Source organism: Cydia fagiglandana, chromosome 5 (genome assembly GCF_963556715.1).
Source record: "Cydia fagiglandana chromosome 5, ilCydFagi1.1, whole genome shotgun sequence".
Classification (NCBI taxonomy): Eukaryota; Metazoa; Arthropoda; class Insecta; order Lepidoptera; family Tortricidae; genus Cydia; species Cydia fagiglandana.
Window position 1 is genome coordinate 3725411 of NC_085936.1, and position 25532 is coordinate 3750942.

At 37.6% G+C, this 25532-nt stretch overlaps 1 protein-coding gene across 1 annotated transcript in view; it reads right to left on the bottom strand.

The window, feature by feature from the left end:
- The window catches only part of LOC134664314 (bone morphogenetic protein 1), a 123812-nt gene that overhangs the window by 32504 nt on the left and 65776 nt on the right, over window positions 1-25532 (bottom strand). Inside the window, exons 3-7 of the mRNA XM_063520884.1 lie at window positions 19858-20093; window positions 18860-19437; window positions 15485-15794; window positions 14671-14894; window positions 13556-13734 (exon numbers count right to left, since the gene is read on the bottom strand). Coding sequence (XP_063376954.1) covers window positions 13556-13734; window positions 14671-14894; window positions 15485-15794; window positions 18860-19437; window positions 19858-20093 — 1527 coding nt within the window. The remainder of the gene's footprint in view (window positions 1-13555; window positions 13735-14670; window positions 14895-15484; window positions 15795-18859; window positions 19438-19857; window positions 20094-25532) is intronic.

The following is a 25532-nucleotide window of genomic DNA, read 5'->3' on the forward strand; positions in this document are numbered from 1 at the left end:
ATTTAATTCCAAATTCCCATTCAACACGAAGTTATCAGCAAAACTCAAACGATTCAGCGCACCCAGGACATCCGAAGAACTTTAACAATGCTGATTTACAAGTACCCTGTTGCAAATTCAACTATAATCCGAAGTCACAAAGTTTAAATTCTTTAGAAACTAAATCTGCAACCTGAATAGTACTTTAAAAGTGTACGCTGAGCATTCACTTTTGAATGAGTTCGGGGCAATTTGCAAAGATAGTTTAAATACCTAGTGGCCCAGTGGGCTTGTTAAATGGTATTTTAGTAATTCCTGGACAAAGTGAGGTGACCCAATTATTATGTGTCGTTAGGATAAGGCTACCCTTGCCATTCCTGAATAGCGGGCATGTTGGTTATTTCATTTGTACCTGAAACTCGCTAAAACGGTGTTTCGCTTTTGGGTTGTTTGCACCTTCAACAATCCAACAATTCGGATAATTTTCATAAAGCTTGAATAACGAGTTAATGTCAACATACTTACTTATATTCTTATATGCAGGTACCGATGTGCCGTCGAATACTTTACAAAATTGCGAAATTTCCTCCGTGATAAAATTTCGAGAACTTCTAATATTTTTGTATGGGAATCTAAATTGTCCATTTTCAATTTTTCATCATAAAAGTTTCCTTTGTTTCCTGTAAAAAGTATCTTGAACTTTCCGTGAAAATTTTGGACATTTTTTGAAACAGTTTTTTTTTATTTTCTTGGTTAAAAATTGTTACAAGCGATACGTTATGTATCTAACGCTGCATTGTTTCTCTTTTTCACGTATGTAGCATAGGTTGACTGTAGGCATAATACTGCGCAAAAATAATTCGATGTAAATATGAGTAATGTCATTAGTTCATTACCTTGTATACAATGTTTACAATTTATTGACCTCCGAGACATCCCGTAATAGATAACGACCGGGAAAACAACACGTTTCTTTATTAATTAATCTATTAATAAATGTTTGTTTAGTTTATTTGCAAGTGAATTATAATTATATTTCTTAAGCGTGTGAATTTTAGCACAACAATTTATATTTATAAGTTTTACATAATCCGTGTCACAAGCATAATGTGCAAGTGCATCCGTGGGACACAGCACAGATTGATAAAACAAAGGTTAGGTTAGGTTAGTAACCAACAGTTCGTAACTATCGAGCAACTATTTCTGTCACTCTAATTACTCCTTAGTTGGAGTAGGTAAAAGAGAAAAATGCCCGAAAGCGAACTTAAGTATTTGCGGTAGGCCCCCTGAAAGTCCCTTATTAACAAAAGTGTTTTTTTTATGTTTGTCCCTTCTCTTTGTATATTCTCTAGTTGTAATCTTTAATTCACCATGTCAGCTGAAATTGGCAACATCAGTTCATTTTATAAATCTAACTATTATTGCAAGAAAATGTTATTAAAATACCGATAACACGCAGAAGCCAATGTCTTTAGTTCTCACGAGTTTATAAGATAAGAGGTACGACAGTACTAGTTCTTACTAAACCAATTGGTGTAACTAATCATAAAAGTCACATGCGCCTACGCATGCAAGTTTATTTATTTTTGATGAATAGCGCCTAAATCGTGAATGGGCCGGAAGCCATCTTTCTTCCGAGCGAGATTATGCGTTGGAAGCGGCGTGCTTGTTACAATGTGCCCTGACAATGGTACTGTGCTCGCGGGCTCACTGTCACACCGTTTCGGCGTTTCAAATGGGGCGGGACTGGGAGTCCAGACGATACTAAGCAATCAAACTACCAATTCGATCAAAAATTTAACTGTCATCAATTATTAAGCTTCAACACGTACCTCTACCGACACAATTTAACTATACCAATTTTTTTACACACTTGCTCGCAACGTGGAATTTATTTAAACTTTCACGATTATTAAACATTATCAAACTGCACAACGACCACCACCTCCGAGACCACGGGAACAACGCCGTCCTCGAAACGTCGGAGGTATAAAATCTTAAAACTTAAATACGCGATTAAGTCCCGTTGTGGAGTTTGATAATGTGGAATTTATTGAACCGCTTTTAGGCTTATAAACCGAAATATTACGCACGTGTGGTTTTTCATTATATTATAGCACTTTTTAGGTAATGACTGATAATCCGACTGGCTTAAGAAGGTAACTGATGGCTAATAATATGTATGGAGACGGACAGCCCTTCTAAATTGGTCGAGTAGATTTTACAACAAGGACTGGAGGGCGCCGGCGCCTCGCCTACACTCGCCTACATCGCTTTTGCATATTCGAGCGATAGAAAGGCACATAAAGAAACCCGATAGGGCCTCTGTTTGTCACGAATCCATAAACTGACAAAGAGCGAACATGCGAGCGCAAGGTTCGTGCCGCGCTCTACATTAGGCCTCGCTAATCTAATTACGTAGTCCATCTCGGTGTGAGAGAATGAAAAGAAGATTTAAGCGTACGTCACGCAATCAGGTCAAGTGTACGAGTACCTATTCGTTTTAGACACGTGTTATCCTTCAAGTAGGTGACGTTTGAATGACGACCGCATTACTGTTGCGAAGTTACTGCGGACGGTGTCTGTCAATTTCCTTGGTAAAATGAGTGATAGATCAAACGTTCAGGGGCCGGTTCCTCAAAAACTTGTAACTTGTAATACAAGCGGATGTCACTTTTTGACAGCTATTGTTAGAAAGGGACTTCCACTTGTATTACAAGTTACGACCTTTTAAGAAACGGGTGCCAGATAATTGGAGTTGGAGTAAAGCAGCAACGAACGTTACTTATTTTATCAAGAAAATTAATTAATTTTCGTCACTGTCGCTGTTCAATTGACAGTGAAGATCGACATTAAGTATTATAGCAATCATTAAGTAACACTTAGAGTGTTGTTAAGAGTGCGAGTGAGAACTTGTTAAGAGTGTTTAGAGAGGAAATACGGTTGCTAATGGAACTCTTAGTGGCCGCATTTGGATTTCCTCGCATAATGGGTAATCCGTATTAAGGGTCCTTTAATCGTACCGTTAGGGGTTAGGGTAACCCTTACTATGACAAAGGTTTTTGTCTTGTCTATCTGTATTTTCCGGACCAATAATTAATATGCTAGTTTTTAGGGTTCCGTACCTAAAGGGTAAAACGGGACCCTATTACTAAGACTCTGCTGTCCGTCCGTCCATCCGTCCGTCTGTCACCAGGCTGTATCTCACGAACCGTGATAGCTAGACAGTTGAAATTTTCACTGATGATGTATTTCTGTTGCCGCTATTTGTATAACTATGATTTGCAATAAGGACTTTTTTATCTGTAGGGTAATTCCAGGATAGATGTCCCAATTTTTGAAATAGCCTTATAATTCAATAATTTATCATTAATGTGCCATTTTCAAACAAAAGGTTACTTATTGTCGGTTGTCAATAAGGCGCTATTTTCATATAGCTTCAATTTGAAATCAACGTTATCGACAACCGACAATTTGGTTCCTTTTGATTGAAAACGTCACATTTTATAGCAATATGTCCTATACGTATGATAACTATGGTCCTCAATAGAACGGGGTAAGAGTTCATCGACCTAAAATATTTTACTCCGACAAGTTCTAACATTGACACAAACATTTTCATAACTAACGATCGTTAAGAGCCAACAGGAGTGGTCATTCCTCCATACAAACGTACTCCTCGTTTTCCTCCGTGGTTTTTGAAGCTAGAGCAATGATTTTTTTAACACAAATTAATATTGTCAATATCTGTGTCGGACCGTTTTGCTTTTTTTGATATTTTTGTTTTTTAAGGCGCTAGAGTCCTTTAAAAGTGGCCAAAATGGCCTAATTGACTATGCCGCAATGAGAGGCGTGGTATTCAAAACTGATATCAATTAGCCAAAAAAGCAAAACGGTCCGACACAGATAATTTCAATAATCATTTAGATTTCCAAATTTGGTTACGATTGGTTAAGTTTTGGAGGAGGAAACAGAGGAGTACGAAACCTCGATTTTTGACATTTTTACGCAGGATTTTTCGACTTGTCCTTATCGCACTTAGTTTTAGGGGCCGCTTCCGTTAGCGAGACGGGTATATTTACCTAAAATATTTAAAACTCAGCTCCTGTTTCGTCTTAAGCATCTAATTTGTTACGTAAATTAGCATTGCGACCCAAATAATTGTTCTTAACTACCATTAATCCCGTTCCCGAAGCTATATTATTGTTAATCAAAAATATTTACTTCGCTAACTCGAGGAGTTTACAAATTATAATCTGAACTTTGTAATTTTATTTAATTTTGGAGAATTGGGAAGTTCGAGGACTATTCGAGATGTTGCAAATTGATTTAATTTGCTGTCGATATGATACGAACTTGTGCGAGCGACAATGTACGATCGAAACGCACTGTGTCGGTGCGATTCGGGAAATGAACTACTGCCGTATTCGAACTTTAAGATATGTCAATTAAAGATCTCTAAACGATATGGATTAGATGTGTCAGTGTCAAAAGTGATGTTTTTGTTTGAAGAAACGTCACATTTGACACTGACATAATTATCTAATCCATATCTTTTCTAAATCTATTAACTGACGTATCTTAAAATTGGAATCGGGCTGTTAGAGATTCACTAGACATGAAATAGTATAGATATGTGACGTTCCACGGCAAAAGGTACCTTATGGCGGTTGGCGCTTACGCTATCATTAACGCTGCTCCAATATTATTGCGGCCGCCATAAGTTACCTTTTGCCATGGAACGTCACATATCTTTACTATTTCATATCTAGTGAATCTCTAATTTATTGCCGAATCGCGCCGTGTGTCGTGACAACATCGTATAATATCGATAACAAATCAAGTTGCAATGTTTAAATTTCGAATAGGCCCTTGACCTGACAAATGAGTAATTAATTTTATTCGACGACTTTCAGTTGGCAACGAAATTGATTGGTAATTGCTTAGCTTATATAATTAAACACCAAAGATATTGATGTTTAATGTAATATTAGCAAAGTTCAAAATCTAAAAAGGGTGTCTTAATTTAGAAATAACGTGGATATATTCTCGAATTGACGTCAACTAAATATTAGATTTCTTATTTAGGTAATAAGACGGGTCTTTGTTAATAAGATCGGCTACTCAAGCCACACGCGGGCACACGGATGTCTTCAGCAGCGGAGTTGAAACAGTGGCCGTGGTCGAAATCGGCCGGGAGAGTATATAATAAGGACGTATTTTTTCTAAACACTCTCATACACATGTTATACTCGCATGGTGATGCTTAATGTTGTCTACAATTTTTTTGCTTGACATTTTTCTTGACTGTATTAGTGAACGGATAGATGTGGAGAAACATATGATTTTAGGCCGAATGAATAGCAAACGTGGGGCAAATCGCACGTGGTTGCGATTCTTAGCAATGAAGGAACGAGAAAGAAGAAAATAAGAGTTCTTCAGAATATTTCTGTTTAAGTACGCATAGTTTTAGTTGTAGCATATGGGTACAGAGTGAAAACCCCGCTTTACACATCACATAATTTCACGCCATCATAAAGAAAACATAGGCCTCCTATGTTCAGCAGTGGACGTCTTATGGCTGAGATGATAAAGAAATCAATACTGAATACATAGAGTGCTCATTCCATACATCAGTTTTGGTACCAAAAAGACTATGATTTTCATAGTCGACATCCTAGCATCGAGTAGCGGAATTATCTTAAAAGTCTAATGCTCAACAATTTTCAGCTAATATTATAACCGGATTAACCGGAACTCTATTTTTCAACTCCTGCTGCTTTATTAGTTGTAAATTGTTGTTCAATACAATTCTTGTGAGTCGCTACTCACGAGACATCGAGTATTAAGTAGCGGTAAGTACTGATATTTCCGCTACTCGATGCTAGATGTCGACTACGAAAATAATAGTATTTTTGGTACCAAAACGGATGTATAGATTGAGCCCTCTATTTCTCTATGACGCCATCTAAACTCATAGGTGTAATCCAAACAGTAATAAATATACCTAAAGCATTAACCAAAGATGAACGAGGTTAATTTGGAGCGAGTCGTTAACGGAATTACGCGTCACATGATGGATGTATACCGGCAATTGACACGCAGACCGTGTTGGTATAACCTACTCAAACGAGGTCGAGTTGAATATTTATCCGAACCAGCGTAAATATAGCTGGTCAAGCAAATCTTGTCAGTAGAAAAAGGCGGCAAATTTAAAGAATGTAGGCACGAAGGTTATCGTCCCATGAACAATTTGAATATCGCGCCTTTTTCTACTGACATGATTTGCTTGACCCAGTACGAGTATTTATATACAATGTTTTACAGGCTTTAATTTTTTTTTACTTGCACAATATTTAATCATCACTTAAAATGTTGTTGTACTTATAATAAAAAAAAACTCACAAAGTATTGATATCAACCAAATACTTAACCACTGAAAAATATCATGTCTAGAGTTAGACCAAGAAAAGTCTGCAGCGATTTTGATAGCCCACGTGTGTTATTTTAAACGTCAAACTTCTGTGAAATTATGACGTATACATAACACTTGCACTGCGGGGACTATCGAAATCGCTGCAGATTTTTTTGGTCTAACTATAACAAGATTTTCATCAATAATCACAGTAACGAACGGACCTCATAAACATCTGACATTACGATGTCTAGATTGTATGAATCGTATTGTAGGAATGACACTTTGACGTTACGTTTGTTTACATGATAAGACACGTAAGGATGAATACACTTTATGTATTAACTCTTTATTGTACAACAAATATAAAAATATGGCCCTGGATAGACAAAAAGCCGAACTACTATCTAATAAGGGATCTCATTAACCTTTGCGTAGATGACCTAAACTGTTAACCGATTCGTTGCGTGTTCCATTTTCGAAAACTTTTGGCTGTGGCGCGGAACAATCATTTCATGACACGGCGGCCCCATGCGCCATAGAATATGACGACACGACTCCTCCCGTGTCATACGCCACACGTAAAAAACATTGATGACACGGCAGGCGTGTTATCAGCCCCGAATCAGTTAACTGGGCACTTCGAGAATTGGACTCATCCGTGTTTCATAAGGAGGCTGAATGACATCTCAGAACCCAGATGTTAAACTGGTTTCGTGACTGAATTAGGTTTGAGAGTCATATTAGTTAGTCACAAGGAGGTCACTTGTAGGTTCACAAGTTGATCTGGTTTTAAAACGACCTTGACCTTTGTCTGTCTGTTACCTCTTCACGCTTAAATCGCTGAGCCGATTTAGAAATTTGAGACGCGGGGAAGGGCATAGAATAGTTTTTATCGATCATTAGCAACCCTACCCGGCTTCGCACGGGTTACACACACCCTTAAGAAATTATACACCTAAACCTTCCTCAAGAATCACTCTAATTGATAGGCTAAAACCGTTCAGTAGTTTTTGAGTTCATCGCGAACATACATACACATAAACTGACAGACGCGGCGGGGGCCTTTGTTTTATATGGTGTAGTGATGATGATAGTGATGATTAGGACCATCAGCATCATCATCATTCAAAGCAGACGATGTTGCGGGCAGAAACAATTTTCATAAATAAAAGATGATTCAATTAAAAGAAGAACAATTTATAAAATTGTTGATGTTATTATTTTTGCTTTTATGTAAATTCAATGTTGACGTGTAAAAGTGCCCTTGTGGCCTATTTGCTGAATAAATGTTGATATTTGATATTTGAATATCTAGCTAATTCTATTTTTTATATCACTACCTATACCTACTATACTTCACGGGTCTGTATTGTTTCCCATAAAGTTTTAAGTCATAATAATATTGTTTGTCCGCATTTTTGTTAGTTATAATTTGGTTTTTCTCAGAAACACGTAACTTTTCAGGATTGCCATAAAACAAACCTAACCTAACTTAATCTTTAGGATAACCTTACGAAACACCCTGAAAAGTTAACGGTTTCAGAATTATGACTAACGATAATCTGACAATCATTACATTATGAGTTTCAATAATTATGTCAAACAAAGGGATCCGATATTTCACACAGACGCAAACACTCGTAATAATTAAAGGAAGGCATTTCTAATTCTTAGAATCAGATGTGGAATTTCTGGCAGTTTTTCATTTGCGCTTTAATATCCACGGCCACCGCTCGGCGATATTTCTCTGCGTTGTACGAAAGAGGCGAATGCCCACAGATTACTGCTCAATAGAGAGCTTATAAGAAAATTCTCGCTCGCCACGAGGTGGTCTCATAACGCTAATAAAAATATACTCGTAACTAAATGTGAGAATTTGTATTATTAGTTATTTAGATGTTTTACATCACTAAGTAATCACGTAAAAGCAGATCTAGTTACTAAATTGACACACATAAATATATAATAATATGATCGCGCTCGCGAGTGTAAATTACGTTAAAGTTTGCAGCAGGCTGCCTGTGCCTGAGTAAATTAAGAATGTCAACAAAAATTAAGTTCCCTTAACCTAAAATCGCATAACCTACATAATTGTATAAAATAGTGGACTCACGATTTACTTTATGATAATTAAAATCTTTAATTATAGTCTTTACATAATATTATACTTCACATAGGATGGCTTAAAAATATGTTGACAAAATTAAATGACATTTTGTATTGAAAAAATATTCCTAAAACACTTTTTCCAGTGTTGCCAGATGGTCACAAAAGTCACATTTTTCGTGACTTTTCGCCTTCTCGTGTGACATGTGCGTGACTTTTGATCATGAGGCAATTTTTGTGACTTTTTAAGCTAGTCGAATTTTGGACAAGTTTAGTTCTGTAGCTCTACTATGAGTTCCGTGAATGACAGTCGATAGTGAGAAAGTTAAGGAAAATGTATGGAGTAATTGTACAGTGCCTCTACCGGTCACGTAAAGAACTAAAAATTTCAATTTGTACCATGAGTTACAAACGTTTTTACGCGAGTTTTCCATACTTGCCTAACTTCACACTTAAAACGCTCTCTTTCTAATTGTATAATGAAAACTGAGCCAGAATTATTCTGCGTAAATACTTTACGCGAATAAACGTGACAGATGTTATGGAAAAATACGTGCGTTTCCAACGTGACATTTCTGTCAACTTGTAAACACAACAAATACGCAGATTTTTCACGAATATTAATGCAATTTTCAACGTAATATGTATAAATTTATAACAGTATGTGAACTTCAAGCAAAACTTTAAGGGATAAATCAATTAATAGTTCGATAAAAGGCTGATTTCGTATAAAGGTAATGAGACTAATGAGTTATACTTGACATCATATTTTCCTATTTCTACTGCTACATTTGCGAAAATCACATTGCTTACGAGCAGTTTTTGGTTTTAGGCAAGAAGCTGATTGAAAACAACATTTCCATGAAAACCCGGATTGCATCATGTATGCATGCGTATGCATGTAGAAGTTACATATGTATTAAGAATTAAGGCTCAATACAAGGAGCGGTACATAGACATGTTGCTGTTTTTGTTGCTGGGTGCACATAACACATAGTAAGAACATACCGCAAGACCTATTATAATATTTACACAAGAATTGCCAATATTTTATTAAGCATTATTATCTTAAATAAAATAAAACATACAAGTGTTCTGTGAGTTTATTTATTTTTCTTTACTAAGTATTATTTTATTTTCCGTTGTTCAAATTATTGTGTTTGTACCTAGGTAATCGTTTTTCATGTCAACTTGGTAACAGGAAATATAAAACTTTCTTCAAAAACTTTTGCTGGTGGTTCAGAATCTGAAAATTTAGATGAGATTTAAACACATTTATTGCCAAAAACCCGCTGCGTGGGTTCATTTTGTATTGGAAATGGGGCGCTTGGCACTGAAATATACTCGAGATCATATAGGTACTATAAAATTAAGATCGCTATTAAGGTCATACGTAGGGTCTGTGCGGAAAGAGAAGAGTCGTAGGTATAATGTATGGGCTCCCCTAAATTTCACGACTCTTCTCTTTCCGCACACTCTATTAGATAATGTTACTTAGCAGTAGGCGGTGCGGACTGAAGCGGACCATTATAATACATACCTATTTTAATATTTTAAGATTTCTTCTCATGTGTGTACTATTTTCATCAAACGTAATAAATATGTAGCCAAAAGTAGCCTGTATAATCGCGCCGTATACTTTGCTTCCTATTTTTTAACACGCAGTCATAATTTTAACTCGATTATTAATGATGTTTACGTAATTATCATATTTTGCAATTTTTGTCTTGAATACAATATATTTTAATTTATACATTGTTTACTAACATTGATGTGTTTATTATTTTCGTAACTATGGCAACGTCAAATCTTTAAAAAATTGTAGAATGAAGGTTGAGTCAGTAACAAAGTGACAAAATTGGTCTTAGAGCATTTAATAACTGGAGTGGTCATTGAGTGCTTACTGTTAGGATTTAGGATTAGGATTCCAAGCAGGAAAGAAAAGCTTGTTTTAACACCATATAGGTAATTTTTATTAATTAATCTCAAGCAAAACTATACATAGTAATGGCGTCTCATACGAGAAGAAAGAACACCTACGTTTGTTTTATATTGACAACCGAATAAATCAAATATCATAGTCGTAGTAGTCTCGTAGGTATACTCTTTATTTTTTTGTTGACATTATTACTTACCCCTCTGCCGAAAAACTTGCACAATTGTGCAAACTTTTGTATGGCCCGACATGGCTATTTGTACGTTACGTACAAATCATGTAGAAATAGCAATACATTTGACGTCCCCTCCCCCGCAAAAATCGGCAGACTGTTTTGTAAAGAAAATGACAGCGATGACATCTCCCTTCTAAATGCTCTTAGTGGATGGTAGAGGTAAGGAATACAATCTCCATGTAATTAATAATGAAAAAGTGTCCGTCAAAAACCTTAAGAGGGAAGTATACTACGTAATCGTCCATACAAAAAGAGAAAACGTTTTTCCACTTGCATATAAATACGAGTATCTTCCATTCTCCATGATTTTTAGTACGGTATTGATACAATGAAAAACTAGGTTTATGGGTTTTCTTTTTTTCGCTATTCTGGAGAGATTTAGAAAAATTATAATAGCTGACAGCGTGCCCAGTTTTTGCAAATATTCTCCCATAAAGGAGTTCTCTCATAAAGTCATAAAGGATTCTCCTTACCTCTACCCTCCATATTCACGGCTACCATCAGTATATGTAACATTACTTTCTGTGCATCTCACTTGCACTAATATGCGAGAGCGAGATGCATAGATAGTAAATTACGTAGACGTGAGAAAATGTGTCAATTTTGTTATTTAGTTCTTTAGGTGAATCCTAGAGGCGCTGTTTTTTAGTATACTTAGAAAGGGACAGCATCGTTTGGAGTGGAGTGAAGTTAGGTACATAAGACCGTAAAGAAACGTAAAACGTGACTCACGGCACGTTTATTCACTGAAAGTAAGTGAAAAATACTCTGCCAACTGATGGTAGAGGCACTGGAATTCGTATTATTTAGGAACGCAGTGAACGCACCCAAGTTGACACTTGCACTGGCACTTGGACGTTAAATTCACCATCATGTTTATTATAACAGTCGTGGCAAAATGATACTTGTTACCTTGACATGACAGAATTAAAAAAAATTAAGAAAATGAATGAAAAATTAAAAATGAATGAAGAATTCTTGATTGTTGATTCGGCGAGCCAAATTCAACCGCCCTGTCCTGATTCAATCGGGCAATTAATCAGATTGGCGAAAAATTTATTAGTCTGGATACGCCTTAAAATTTAAAATTCATGATGCAAATGTGTGTGTTCCAAAAAGAAAAATCATACAAGGCAGATTTTTTGTGAAATATATTATTTTCTGAATTTCTTCTAACAAAATCGATTTAAAGTTGGTCAAGCAGATCTTGTCAGTAGAAAAAGGCGGCAAATTTGAAAAATGTACGTGAAAAGGGATATCGTCTCATAGAAAATTTGAATTTCGCACATTTTTCTACTGGCAAGTTTTGCTTGACCAGCTATACCTACCCATACAATACAATGATATAAAAATGTGACTGAAGCAGCAAAAACGTGACTTTTAGGGAAACGAAACGTAACTTAGGTCTCCAGAGTCCTGGCAACACTGACTTTTTCTCATATTTGGACCAGACTGTAAAGCTGAGTCTATGGGAGGCAGTCCATGCGGATGACATTTGTATTAGGATTGCGCGACTATGCTTTTAAATTACGGACGCTGCTTGCTTATTGGACGCTTTTGAATTTGAGAGTTATGCGATGGAGCACGATCCTGTTTTTAGATTGCTGCAGAAATAATAATCTAAAAATGCAACCAGAGAGCAAACAAAAACATACATTTGCGAAATGCATTTTGAACAAGAAAACTTTCAAAATACTCTAAATTTAAACTGTGGAAGCTTTAGTCCAGATTTTTAAAAGATTAGGAATATTTAAAGGAGATCGTTAGGTAAGATCTTGAAAGCATTGGCTATACAGATTACTTTAAAACTCGATTGTGCTGCCACCAAAATTCTAAGAGATTTGCGATGAGAAAATAAAATCTCATACTCAGAGGCCCTACCTACTGCAAGACACCACAATCGTACTCTTCTCTCTATTGCTCGAATAGGGCGATAGAAAAGCAGATAGCGAAATCCCGATTTTCGCTTTCCGCGGTAGTTCCTCGAGTTCCTTGGGACTGAGTCGGCCCAAGTATACAATTTATAGATAGTCTAGTTCAAGTTAATAATTGGCATGAAGTTACGCAGCATCAGAATAGGTGACAGGAAGGCCTTCTCGGATGGCTTTTCCAGTTAATTTTTTACACGATATGTATGTCTCAACTCGCGCTGGTGACCTAGCGGTAAGAGTGTGCGACTTGCAATCCGGAGGTCGTGGGTTCAAACCCCGGCTCGTACCAATGAGTTTGTCGGAACTTAATTATGTATGGAAATATCATTTGATATTTATCAGTCGAGTCGCTTTTCGGTGAAGGAAAACATCGTGAGGTAACCGGACTAATCCCAATAAGGAGTAGTTTCCCTGGTTTGGAAGGTCAGATGGCAGTCGCTTTCGTAAAAACTAGTGCCTGCGTCAATTCTTGGGATAAGTGGTCCCGGGACCCCAGGCGCCCATGAGCCGTGGCGAAATGCCGGGATGACGCGAGGAAGAAGAAGATGTACGTCTCGACTCACCCATCATGATGTTGTCCCTGATGATCTGCACGTGCCGGTCGCGGTCGGGGCGCGTGTGCTCGTGCCAGAAGCCCACGACGTGCCCGAGCTCGTGCACGACGATGCCGAACTTGATATGTCTCGACTCACCCATCATGATGTTGTCCCTGATGATCTGCACGTGCCGGTCGCGGTCGGGGCGCGTGTGCTCGTGCCAGAAGCCCAGGACGTGCCCGAGCTCGTGCACGACGATGCCGAACTTGATATGTCTCGACTCACCCATCATGATGTTGTCCCTGATGATCTGAACGTGCCGGTCGCGGTCGGGGCGCGTGTGCTCGTGCCAGAAGCCGACGACGTGCCCGAGCTCGTGCACGACGATGCCGAACTTGATATGTCTCGACTCACCCATCATGATGTTGTCCCTGATGATCTGCACGTGCCGGTCGCGGTCGGGGCGCGTGTGCTCGTGCCAGAAGCCGACGACGTGCCCGAGCTCGTGCACGACGATGCCGAACTTGTCGCAGTTCTTGCCGATGGAGATGGCCTGGGCGCCCCCGCCGCGCTTGCCGACGAAAGAGCAGCATCTAAAAATATTTGTCTTAAGTTACAGAATAAAATAAATAATAGTAACCTACCTACTACCGTACAGAAAATACACTTCCTACAAAACCGAAGTTTGACAGCGATTCAGGGACGAATCGTGCTATCCCGTTCTAATGTATGACACTATATCTTTCAGCTATTTAGGGCTGTCAAAATTCAAGTCATTATCTTATTAGCTGTGGTCGTGTACGCAAAAGGACGTCAAGTGGTGCCAACCCTAATAATTGCTCGGAGCTATGCTGAGCCGAACGGAGCCGAGTTTGCCCGAAGTCAGGAGTGTCCCACTGCTTAAGTTTAGTCGCTCAATAATTTCGCTAGCTTTTGAGCAAGGAATATTGGCATTAGATGCACGTGCAGAACTACTAGAGACATGCATCCTCGAATTCTTCACATACACAAATTTATAGGTACATACACTTCTCTCGCGAGTAGGTAAAATTTAACTTGCAGGATCTGATTCATGAATCATGAAATTTCCCTTATTTAGCTTAAGATAAATGTTGGAGGATATACACGTAATTTGGACGCATTGTAGAACAAATAGTTGAAATACTGATCAACCTCGTATATTAATGTGTGATACAGGTTTAGCAATAGGACACTACGATTTCTATATCTATAATAGAAAAGAAAATGAAAGAACTGAAATCAATATCCAATAAAGCTATAGCCAAATCTTACCCGCAAGGTCTCTCAGTGAACACAATATAATCCTTATGCAACAACACATCTCGTTCAACAAACTTCACGCACGTGAAGTTCTCCCAGTGCCGCATGGCTTGCTTGAAGAGGGACTTGTGGGCGCCGCTGAAGTTCCTATCAATCTCGTAGGGAATCCCACCGTTCTCCCAGAGGCGTAAGAAAAGAAAAAGAAAGAACTGAAATCTATGTCCAATAAAGCTATAGCCAAGTCTTACCCGCAAGGTCTCTCCGTGAACACGATATAATCCTTATGCAGCAGCACATCTCGTTCGACGAACTTCACGCACGTAAAGTTCTCCCAGTGCCGCATGGCCTGCTTGAAGAGGGACTTGTGGGCGCCGCTGAAGTTCCCATCAATCTCGTAGGGGATCACGCCGTTCTCCCAGATGCGTTCCTTGCGGTTGGTGGCGGCGCGAATGGAGCGGTGACGAACGGTGGTCTAAAAACATTTTGCTGTTCATTGGAAAATATTCAAAAATGTGCTCTTATGGCTCCTCTACAAGATAGGCCAACGCCGGCCACTCCAAGGGACGCATTTATGCGTTAGAGGGAGCAAGTGATATTGCTATCTCATTCTACCGCATGGCTGCGTCCCTTGGAGTGGCCGGCGTTAGCCCATCGTGTAGAGGAGCCATTAGACGAAACCAAGATGATCTGGTAAAGGTCGCGGGAGTCCGCTGGATGCGGGTGGCGCAAGACTGGTCATTGTGGCACTCTTTGGGGGAGGCCTATGCCAGCAGTGGACGTCCACTGGCTGATATGATGATGATGAGACGAAAACAAATACTACGAACGTTGTTGGTTTACCTATAATTCATCAATAAAAGCTTAAAGGTACTCATAAGCAGAATATTTTATTTAATTTTGGCCAAGATATTTGATTTCTGCGGAATTTATTGTCACGGTGACAACAAAAGATCTCTAGCGGATTTTTGATTGTTAAGTACTGTGAGAAGGTACCAAGTAGCACAGAAGTCAAGCCCTTTCTGACTTTGGTAAAAGGAAATTAAAATTTTCTAAATATCATACCCCGTTACTGCTTTGGTAGCTTTCCATTGAATCTAAATCTTCAGTGGTGTCACGAAAAAACCAATTGTTAAATTGTTGATTTTGTCCACTCCCGGTTTCTATAATATTCTTCGGGGGTGGTTTTACATCGAATTTCTCTTCGAACTCATGTTCTGGTACAACCAGTTTTCTATTTTCTCCGCTATGTTCTCTGCTTGAGTGCTTTTTTCGGTGACGAAAATTTTTTTTACGCCCCGATTGATTTTCTCCTTGCTCATCCGATTTGAGTGTATTTTTCCCGGATCTTTCGCCTGAGTGGATGTTTCTTAACCTGGAAGTAAAAATAAGTTAAATATATGTTTATGTATCCGTAAAATCCCTTTACGGTCAAATATATGTCAACAAACAAATACGATTGTTCTAAAATTAACACAAATAAATTACTTCCTTACGTAGTTATAATATGATGTACATTTTCTGTAATGATATTTCTGCCCTTCGTACCTTCGTATATAATTAATATTACAAACCGAAAGTAATTTAATTTGTTCTTAAAGTATAATTAATATACTATATATAACACGATAATGCCAAAAATAGGTTTCAAGAAAAAGGTCGAGGTGTGGGTGTAGCAATGATCAAACAAAAACATTTAGGTGAGTTGTGTAAGTATAACTTAAATTAACGTAAAAGCAGATAATTATTATGCCTACGTAGGTCTGCGTAACTTACTTTCTATACTTACATCTCGCTTGCACTAGTAAGCGAGTATGCATAGAAAGTAAGTTAAGCACACTCTTGTGTATATGTCAGTGTCAAACTTGTGGTAGTTGTACTAATCTTGTCTTAATAAAAACATAATAGTGAACTTTAAATCTTATATAATGAAATTCGTTACTATTTCGTTATTCAAAATTATACACAAGTACAATGAGATATAACAGATTTGTTTCTTTAATTTCATTTAAAAAATTCAAAATCAGGGTGCTAATTTTTAAAATAATGTACGTTGCATAGCATAAATAACTCTACAATTTAAACGTGCTATTAAGCTAGAAATGAACAAATAACTCTACAATTTAAACGTGCTATTAAGCTAGAAATGAACTAAATGCATCTGAAATGGCGCAGGCTTGAATATGAGGCTAATGAATAGGCATTAAAGCTGGGCGGGAGTTTGTAAGCGCTGCTTGCAAGCTAACCCTACTATAAAACTTCTAGAAAGCGACACACTTAATCAAATTATTAGTACAATAATTTTATTTCACTACCGGCCTCATCTCAAAACTCAAAGTCGCTCAACGAGCTATGGAGAGGGCTATGCTCGGAGATTCTCTACGTGATCGAATCAGAAATGAGGAAATCCGTAGACGAACTAAAGTCACCGACATAGCCCACCGGATTAGCAAGCTGAAGTGGCAATAGGAAGGCCACTTTGCACGCAGAGAAGATGGCCGATGGGGTCGAAAAGTGTTCGAGTGGAGACCACGGACTAGCAAGCGCAGCGTAGGACGTCCACCCACAAGGTGGACAGACGACCTTGTTAAGGTCGCCGGAAGGCGCTGGATGCGGGTCGCTTCCAACCGGCACGTATGGAGGTCCAAGGAGGAGGCCTATGTTCAGCAGTGGACGTCTTATGGATGATGAATTTTATTTGTAATTTTTTTTTGTACTTTTTCAAAAACGAATATATCTCCTAATCCGTTCCAATAGTGACCGCACGGCTGGTTCGTTCCTCGCTCAGCGCATTGGCATTGCCAACCAGCGAGGAAACGCGGCCAGTCTTGTGAACATTACCAAGTGCCAGCGGAATAGGAGATATTTGTAGCTATAATTTAGACCCCATATATTAATTAATTATTAAGATAGTAACCTATCTTTATTAGTTAAGTTTAGTTTTAATTTGTACAAGTACCTACTACATATTTACATATTAGTAATTAAAAAAGAAATATGCAACAAGTCTTACGAAATATTCATGCACATTGCGTTTGCTAAATATACCGGGTGTGGCCTGTAACACGAGCAAATAATTAAAACATAGACTGTACTCCTCAAACGGTGACACTTTTGTTCAACAACTTTTAAAAATTATAAAGTATTTAGACTCCCTATTTTTCATATAAAATAAATATTATCTTCAATGGACGCCATCGCGACGCCATATCATTGTGATTGACGTTGCTTGTCACGCCTTAAACATAACAAAATTCGCAATCCATTGCGTCTTAGAATAAACTTTAAAGTGTATTAAAAATCAAACCCAAAGGTTTTTTTAAAAGTTGCTGAACAAATGTTGGTCAGTATGAGGAGTACAGCCTACAGTTTAATTTTTTGCTCATATTACAGGCCACACCCGGTATATAGTATATATAGTATAATATAGTATATGTATATATAGTATGGGAAATTCATAGGCACTGTGGTGTGGCCTAGGATTTAATCAGAAATAAGGCTGTATATCTCTTAACTTTCCGTATGTCCACTGCAGCTAGGTGAACCTAATTGCTGTGTAAGAGACGTGTACAATATAATATTATTAAACCTCATAGTACGGGAAAGTGGGCGAAGTCGGAACATCGCAATTAAGTTGCAGCGACTTCTCAGGAGGCATCCTTTGACGCAAGATGCGGAGAATATTTTACTGGCTTTACTTGTGGTGCATGGAAATTACGTTATGAGGACATGTTGCAGGGACTATACACTTGATTTTCAGGTGCCATAGTTCTAGCTAAGTAATTAATTATACATTATAAAGGCCGGGACACGGGGCAACAATTTATTACAAGAATTATTTACTTTGCGGAAATCCATAATAATTAAAACATAAATAGGTATTGCTTTGCTAATCCTCAAAACACCAACGTGCTGACCCCTTATGCTTACCTACTTGTTAACTTTATTATTTCGCGGATTGGGGTAATAATATTTTAATTTTAATTAGACTGCCTATATGTTATGCAAGTAATGTATCAAGCTCGGAGTAATTAACAATGGAGCCGCCATTAACAGGCCTTCCCCTCTGTCGAAAATAGGCGGCCAATGGTCAACCTCATGTCAACCATATGTATGGACTGACGTTTATCTGACATGACGCACCTATACATTTGATGTGCCCCTCCCCCGCAAAAAACGGCAGACTATTTTGTACCGAAAATTTTAGACATGGCGTCTCCGTTGGTTATATCCTCCAAGGTATCAAGAGAAAATCTCTAAGCAAGTGATCCTTAAAGGGGCCTACAGATTACCAGTTCGCCGCCGATATCAGCCTGTCAGTTGTTCGGAGCTGTCAAATTTTGCGATTAACTGACAGGCTGATATCGTCCGGCGAACTGGTAATCAGTGGGCCCCTTTAAATATGATAAATTCTTATTAACGATATGAAAAATATCATACCGTCTCCCATTACCGTGTCTTCTTCGCCTTCTTCGATGTCTGCTCGACGTCTCTTCTGTCAGACTCTGCAAACTTTCAGTCGGCTTCAATAAATCGTTGGCTTCTAGAAATTTCCCATTTAAATCACCACCGGTTTTGTTGATGACTCCTTTTTCCACACTTTCAATATCTTCCTCTCTTTCGTTAGTGACTAGAACCCCGTTAGTTGGAGCAGGAGCCATTGTCACATTTTCAGGTGGAGATTTCACTTTTATATTATTATTCGAGTCTCCTGTTATCTCACGGCTGTTGCTCTGGATTTTATTTCTCTCATCGACTCTGTTGGCAGTGCTTGTTAAATGCATATTTGGATATAGTTCATCTAAATTTAAAATATTGTCCGTTGAAATATTAACGACTAGAACACCATCTTGTTCTAAGCTTTCTGATTCAGTCAGATTCTCAATGGGGCTAGTTTGATTAGTAACTAATTCTTCTTTGGTTTGATTAATTTTACTAGTTATATTATCTAGCATTTCTCCGGGTGGCAGTTTACCATTTTTTAACAATATTGATTTGTCTAAGCCCGAAGGTAAAACCTGTGAAGTAAGGAATGATGTTTAAATCAAGATATGACATTACCAGTCTGTGCTATTTTTGTTTCTATTTTTGGTCAAACAAACTTTATCAAGCATGTAATTTAACAAATTGTCTTAATTCAAAATTTTAACAAGCGATACTAATAATGTATACACGATATCATGAAATTCGTTTGATGCAAAATTGAAATAAATATACTATAAATCAGCCCGGGCATATTTCACTTTAATTATGTACTACACGAATCTGAATAGAATCGGAACCATAACGAAAACTGGCTTAAAAATTCATTAAAATTATAAGATTAAGTACTTTGGGTAAATTGTATGACAATCCATACACACTTTCCCATTAGTATTTCTCATGCCCTACTTCAACTTTTCCAAATGTTAATATTTTTGCTACTTCACAATGCCTACCTTTGTCATTAGCATCGCGTCATTGTACTTCTTTGGCTTCTCTGGCGCCGGCGCCGGTTGCTTTGTCCTCTTCCTCAATATATCTGGCAAACCTTCTTCTTCTACCTGTAACCCTTCAAGTAGTACTTCCTTCTTTAACCTCTCTACTTCTTCTTGTAGAGACTTATTGATTTTGGAGGAAGGCTTCATGGGTTTGAAGTCTGTGTCTTGTAAGGCGATGTCGCCTTGGAAGTTACCTGTAACAACGACATAGAGGATATCAATTTGTATGCTTAGGGCATTGTAGGCTGTTCTTATGGTATATTGTTGAGTAAGTAACTACACTGAATTTAGGATGTGTAAAAATCTTTACAATATTTTGAGAAATTAAATAGAGGCTTTCTACGATGTCGATCGGTTGCTGTGCATTCTTACCGAACGAACTCGTAAGGCACACACCACACGAGATGTATTATGAAGTGGGCCGCATCCGTGCAGCAAATGCAGTACTGGTGCGGAAAATTGTATACAACACAGCTCTTTCTAATCCTATACACATATCCCTTACACTTTTAGTTCTTTACTTGAATGTACAAACATCAAAATCCCAGATGAAATAGTTTCTAGTAACTAAGTATTATCGTAGTACCATGCCAATAAAAGTCGTTCTATATCTTCCACAATCTTGACTCTACCAAACCGTTCTTCGTAAATCAAAAACTATTATAAAAGTTATAACGACATACATACATATCTTAAGTTAATAACTCTTCAAGTGATCTAGGAAGAGCTGTCTAGCATCATATAATTTAATGTTGTTATTCGCAAATAACGTCACTGACGTACACGGCTAGTTAGGTTCAAATAGACATGATCTAGTTAGCCGCATATTCCGGAAACTTGCGCGAGTCAATTTACCGGTGAACAAGTGTAACATGACCTCTGTAAATTTCATTCGATAGCGTGACGTTTTGAGAATCGTGACGTCATGTCCTTCTGTTGAAGACTAGGTTCCTTCATAGGGTTCTGTCCCTCGCCAAGCGTATGGCCTTGTCCAGTTTTAATTACATAGGTGCCGCATGGCGGTCAGCAAAATATAATCAGCGCGTGTCGATAGCTTAGTATATGTAGATTAGAGTACCTACGCGCTGATTCATTTGAGATAGTGTATGTGTCGCCGCAGATTAGACTTGTGATGTAAAGATAACAGGATGTATAAAACGCTAGGTATGATTGAATAAATCAGTCTAAGATTACCAGTCAACGGAGTCTTTTTTTTTTTTAATTATTATGAATGGGCTTACTCATGGCCACAGACTAGCCGAGGCGTAGACGTGGCCTACGATGGAGCGAGCTCGCCCAGAAGGTGCCTGTTCACTCTTGATTTGAAGGTTGCCGGGTTATAAGAACACGGAAATATAGACGCCGGCAGGGAATTCCATTCCTTGGCAGTGCGCATAAGGAAAGTAGAAGCAAAGCGCTTCGTGCGAATTGGTGGAATATCTACCATGTACTCATTTACTCACTCTACCCAGTTTCTCTAATAAGAGCACACCATCTACTAGCGGAGGGGCCCTGAGGTCTCGTGCCTTCAACTTTTCCTGTACAACTTTATTTTTATACAGGTTTAACGGTCACCTCGCCCGCGCATAGCAATGAAACTTGCAGCGCTGCAGCAACTGCGGCAGATCTAATTATCAGCAACATGCCGTCGATTCAAGGCCAAATTGTTTCGCTAGTTGCTAGTCGGAAATGTTGCCAATTTCGGAACGCCCGGCGCCCGTGTTTGACAGTGAAATGGCTAATTGAACTAGCGCATTAAATAGATTAAACAGGTTCAATTGAAACTGAATAGGTGATTTTATAGTGGAATAATGGCGTTTATAAATGGCTCCATGGACAGTAAGTCCCTAACTTCCTAATTCATATTTATAAAGTATAAAAGTACATTTCAAAATAAAATAAAATTGAAGACGAATAATTTATTGAACCTTCCAGGGGTACTATTGGAAATTGTTGAGATAACTCAATTTATTGTAAAATAAAAACATTATTTTAGTTTCCCAAAGAAGAAAAACCGCTTAAGTTATTTACGTAAGAAAGTGCATTAATCAGAAAAACAGTATTACGAGTAAGTAAGTATGTCATTTTTCACAAGAAATACTATTTTTCAATTATCTATATCTTGAAGCATCAACAAACAAAAAAGGTGTCTTCTCGAAAGAATGAAAAACTATTCGGTACATTAAGCAAACTTTAGGAAATGTTTACGTCTCAAGGTTGTTGCTCTGAAGCGTCCAATAAATTCGTATGACTTATGAACGATAGAGTTTCGGAGACCTATTATTTTAATGTTCACAACTGTTTATAGTGATAGGCACACCTATTTAAACTCTAAAACCTAATCCATTGAAATTAGGTTATCAAATTGATCCCTAATTTCTAATTAGACACCACTCTCATTTAAGCCGTTAGCCGTTATCTAGAACCTAGATAACTTATCCCTTACACTGGCAGGTAACACATGTTTGCCCGGTCATAAAATCTAATGCGTCTATGGCAGCTGGTCCAACACTGGCCGTTATTAATTGTCTATGCCTGCGGCTTGAATCGGACAACGCAGTTTACGATGCTTACTATGAATATTCATGGTAGTGGCAACATTGGGTCTGCGATGTGGATTCCAAATTTGAATTCGATCGTTAGATTGTAAGTTTTCACCACACCGGCTCGGAAAGAATTACTTTGCACTTCAAAAACGAATAGCAAAGTTGCATTTTATCCACATGTGAGGCAAAGTAATCAAATGCAAATTTTGAGTTGTTTTCTTATGTTTGCTGGTAGAATTGACTTTTAAATGATGATTTAGGATGATAAATATTTAATAACATTAATTTGGATTTGATTTTGTTTGATATTTTACATTTAATATGTGCTTCGGGTTGGTGTGGTGAAAAATTTTGTGTTTCACTCGGGGGCAAATTTTGTTTAACCCTCGTGCTTTGAAACCCTCGCAACGCTCAAGATTCCATTTTTCGAACCACTCGCTACGCTCGTGGTTCAATTTTGGAATCTTTCGCTTGATCGGGTATCAATATTAGCACGAGCGGTTAAACAACAACTTTGCCCCCATGTAAAACAAATAACTATTATTAGAGAGTATTTATTTTTAATGGGATATGTTGTTTTGCGTATTTATAAACCAATTAACAAAACTGAAAATATTATACAGTCAAATTGATAGTAAAATATAAAATAAACTACATGAAATAAATGTAGGCAATCTGCATGAGCATTTGAAGAACCTCAATAATGAAGTATGGATCTGATTTAAGTGAAAAAACTTTTACTGCAAAACCACTGATTGGACGTAAAGCCAATTTTACGGCGCCATTATTATATTTCATGACATGAGGGTGCGTTCACAATCACTTTTTATTGGCTGTAAAAAGATGTCGTTTCAAAAATAAATTTACGGAAATTATAGTGTTTTCAATTTATTTATTAAAACTAAATGAAATAAACAAAACCAACATGATAAAACTTAATACTATAAGTACTTAACCTACAGGTAAAAAAAAAATGGCTTAATTCGCCGTAAACGGGCAGGGTAATGAAGAGAAGAGAAGAGAAGTCTGGCCGCATTTCCTCGCTTTAGTAAATTATAGTTATCTAGATTTTGAGATAAAAGTTGAATGAATTAGGCAAAATGTGATTTAGTTTACAGAAAAGGATACTGAATTTAAATGTAGGTAGAGTTTAAGAATTTATTTTCCGTACCATTTCGTACCTCTTTATAATGTGACAAGGGATATCCTCATACTATTGTCAATGTGACAAAGGTACGAAATTATAGGTACTAAAATTAAATTCCTTGTCATAATTTTTTTTTCTTGCTATCATTTTAATGTATTTTTCTCTGAAACGCGACTGGCGGACTTAAGATAAATTCAGTGTAGTTTTTTTGTTTACATCATATAGGTCAGTAAATGAATGCCCAAAAAATGTTGTAGAGGGAAATGCTAGGAACACAATTTTTGACTCCGTAACTTTGTTTAGACTAGTTAGGAGGTGAACATATCAAAAGTCCCCGGCTGTAGCCCCGGTGCTGCGGGGTAGAGGGGGGTAAGAAGGTCGAATTTTTCGGTTTTTCATTGATATCTTGGAAACTTTGCATCTTAGCGACATGGCTACTAAGACAAACCGAAAGCTCATAAAATTAGTTACAAGTTTTATCAAGTCAAGTTTTTCGATATCTTGAATAGTTTTTGAGATACCCGCTCTTGAAAGTTTATTTAGGGATTTTAATTTTATCTTGATATCTACATCAGTGATGCTGTTAGGCCATGTTTGGTATCATTTTCGTATAAATCGGGGGTGCTGAATTCATTTATGGTATCACATTGACACTATTCCGAAGTAAAACCAAAATTAAAAAAAAATATTTTTAAAAATCCCTCTTCACGCTTAAACCGCTGAACCAATTTCGTTGAAATTTTGTATAGAAATAGTTTCAGTCTCGACACAGGACATAGGATGGTTTTTATAACCAAAAGCATCTTTTGAGGATGTGAAAAGTGGGGTGGAAGTTTGTATGAGGAGTCAATAACCGCTGAACCGGTTTAGGTGAAATTTAGGGTGGTATACATCTGTGATTTAGATGAAAATGATACCTAACATGACTTCAAACCTTACCTTAAGCAGTATTTACCTCAGGAATTCAGTTTCGTCGACGAAGTTGAATTCCTCCCATACTCCATTTCACAACTTTAAAGGATGATTATTGAGATAAAAAGTATCTTATGTCCTGTCTTGGGACTCGAAATATCTGTATACCAAATTACAATTAAATTTGTTGAGCGGTTTAAGGGTGAAGAGGAATTTAAAAAAAAGGTATTTGTTTAAAGTTTATATGTTTTTTCTAAGGAATGGTGTCAATGTGATACCAAAAATGAATTCAGCACCCCCGATTTATAAGAAAATGATACCAAACACGGCCTAGCAGCTTCACTAATGTAGATATCAAGATAAAATTGAAAGCCCTAAATGAACTTTCAAGAGCGGATATCTCAAAAACTATTCAAGATATCGAAAAACTTGACTGAATAAAACTTGTAACAAATTTTATCAGCTTTTGGTTTGTCTCAGTAGTCATGTCGCTAAGACGCAAAGTTTCCAAGATATTAGTGAAAAACCGAAAAATGAGACCTTCTTTCCCCCCTCTCCCCCCCCAGCACCGGGGCTACGGCCGGGGACTTTTGATATGTTCACCTCCTAACTAGTCCAAACAAAGTTACTGAGTCAAAAATTGTGTTCCTAGCATTTCCCTCTATAACTTCTTATTTCTTGGCCTAATAATACTACTCTGTTTAAAAAGGTAACCTTTTATCGTAGTGGTCGTACCTAAATAAGATTAAACAATGCGTCTTCTCATTTAGAAGGAAATACATTTGTTGGTTCCAAGTGTTTCACAAAAGAGAATTTAGATAAACGTTTCAACAAATTGGTTAACAGTGCGACTTTATATGGAGCCATTCCGAGGGTTCGGACAAATAGAAAAACTTCGGCACTCAAAAAGGAACAGGCAACTTTTAGAAAATAATAATGACAACATCAATCGAAACAATAAGCTTACAAGACCACTTTACAAAAAACTGGACAAGTGTGAGTCTGAATCTCCCACCGAGGGTTCCGTA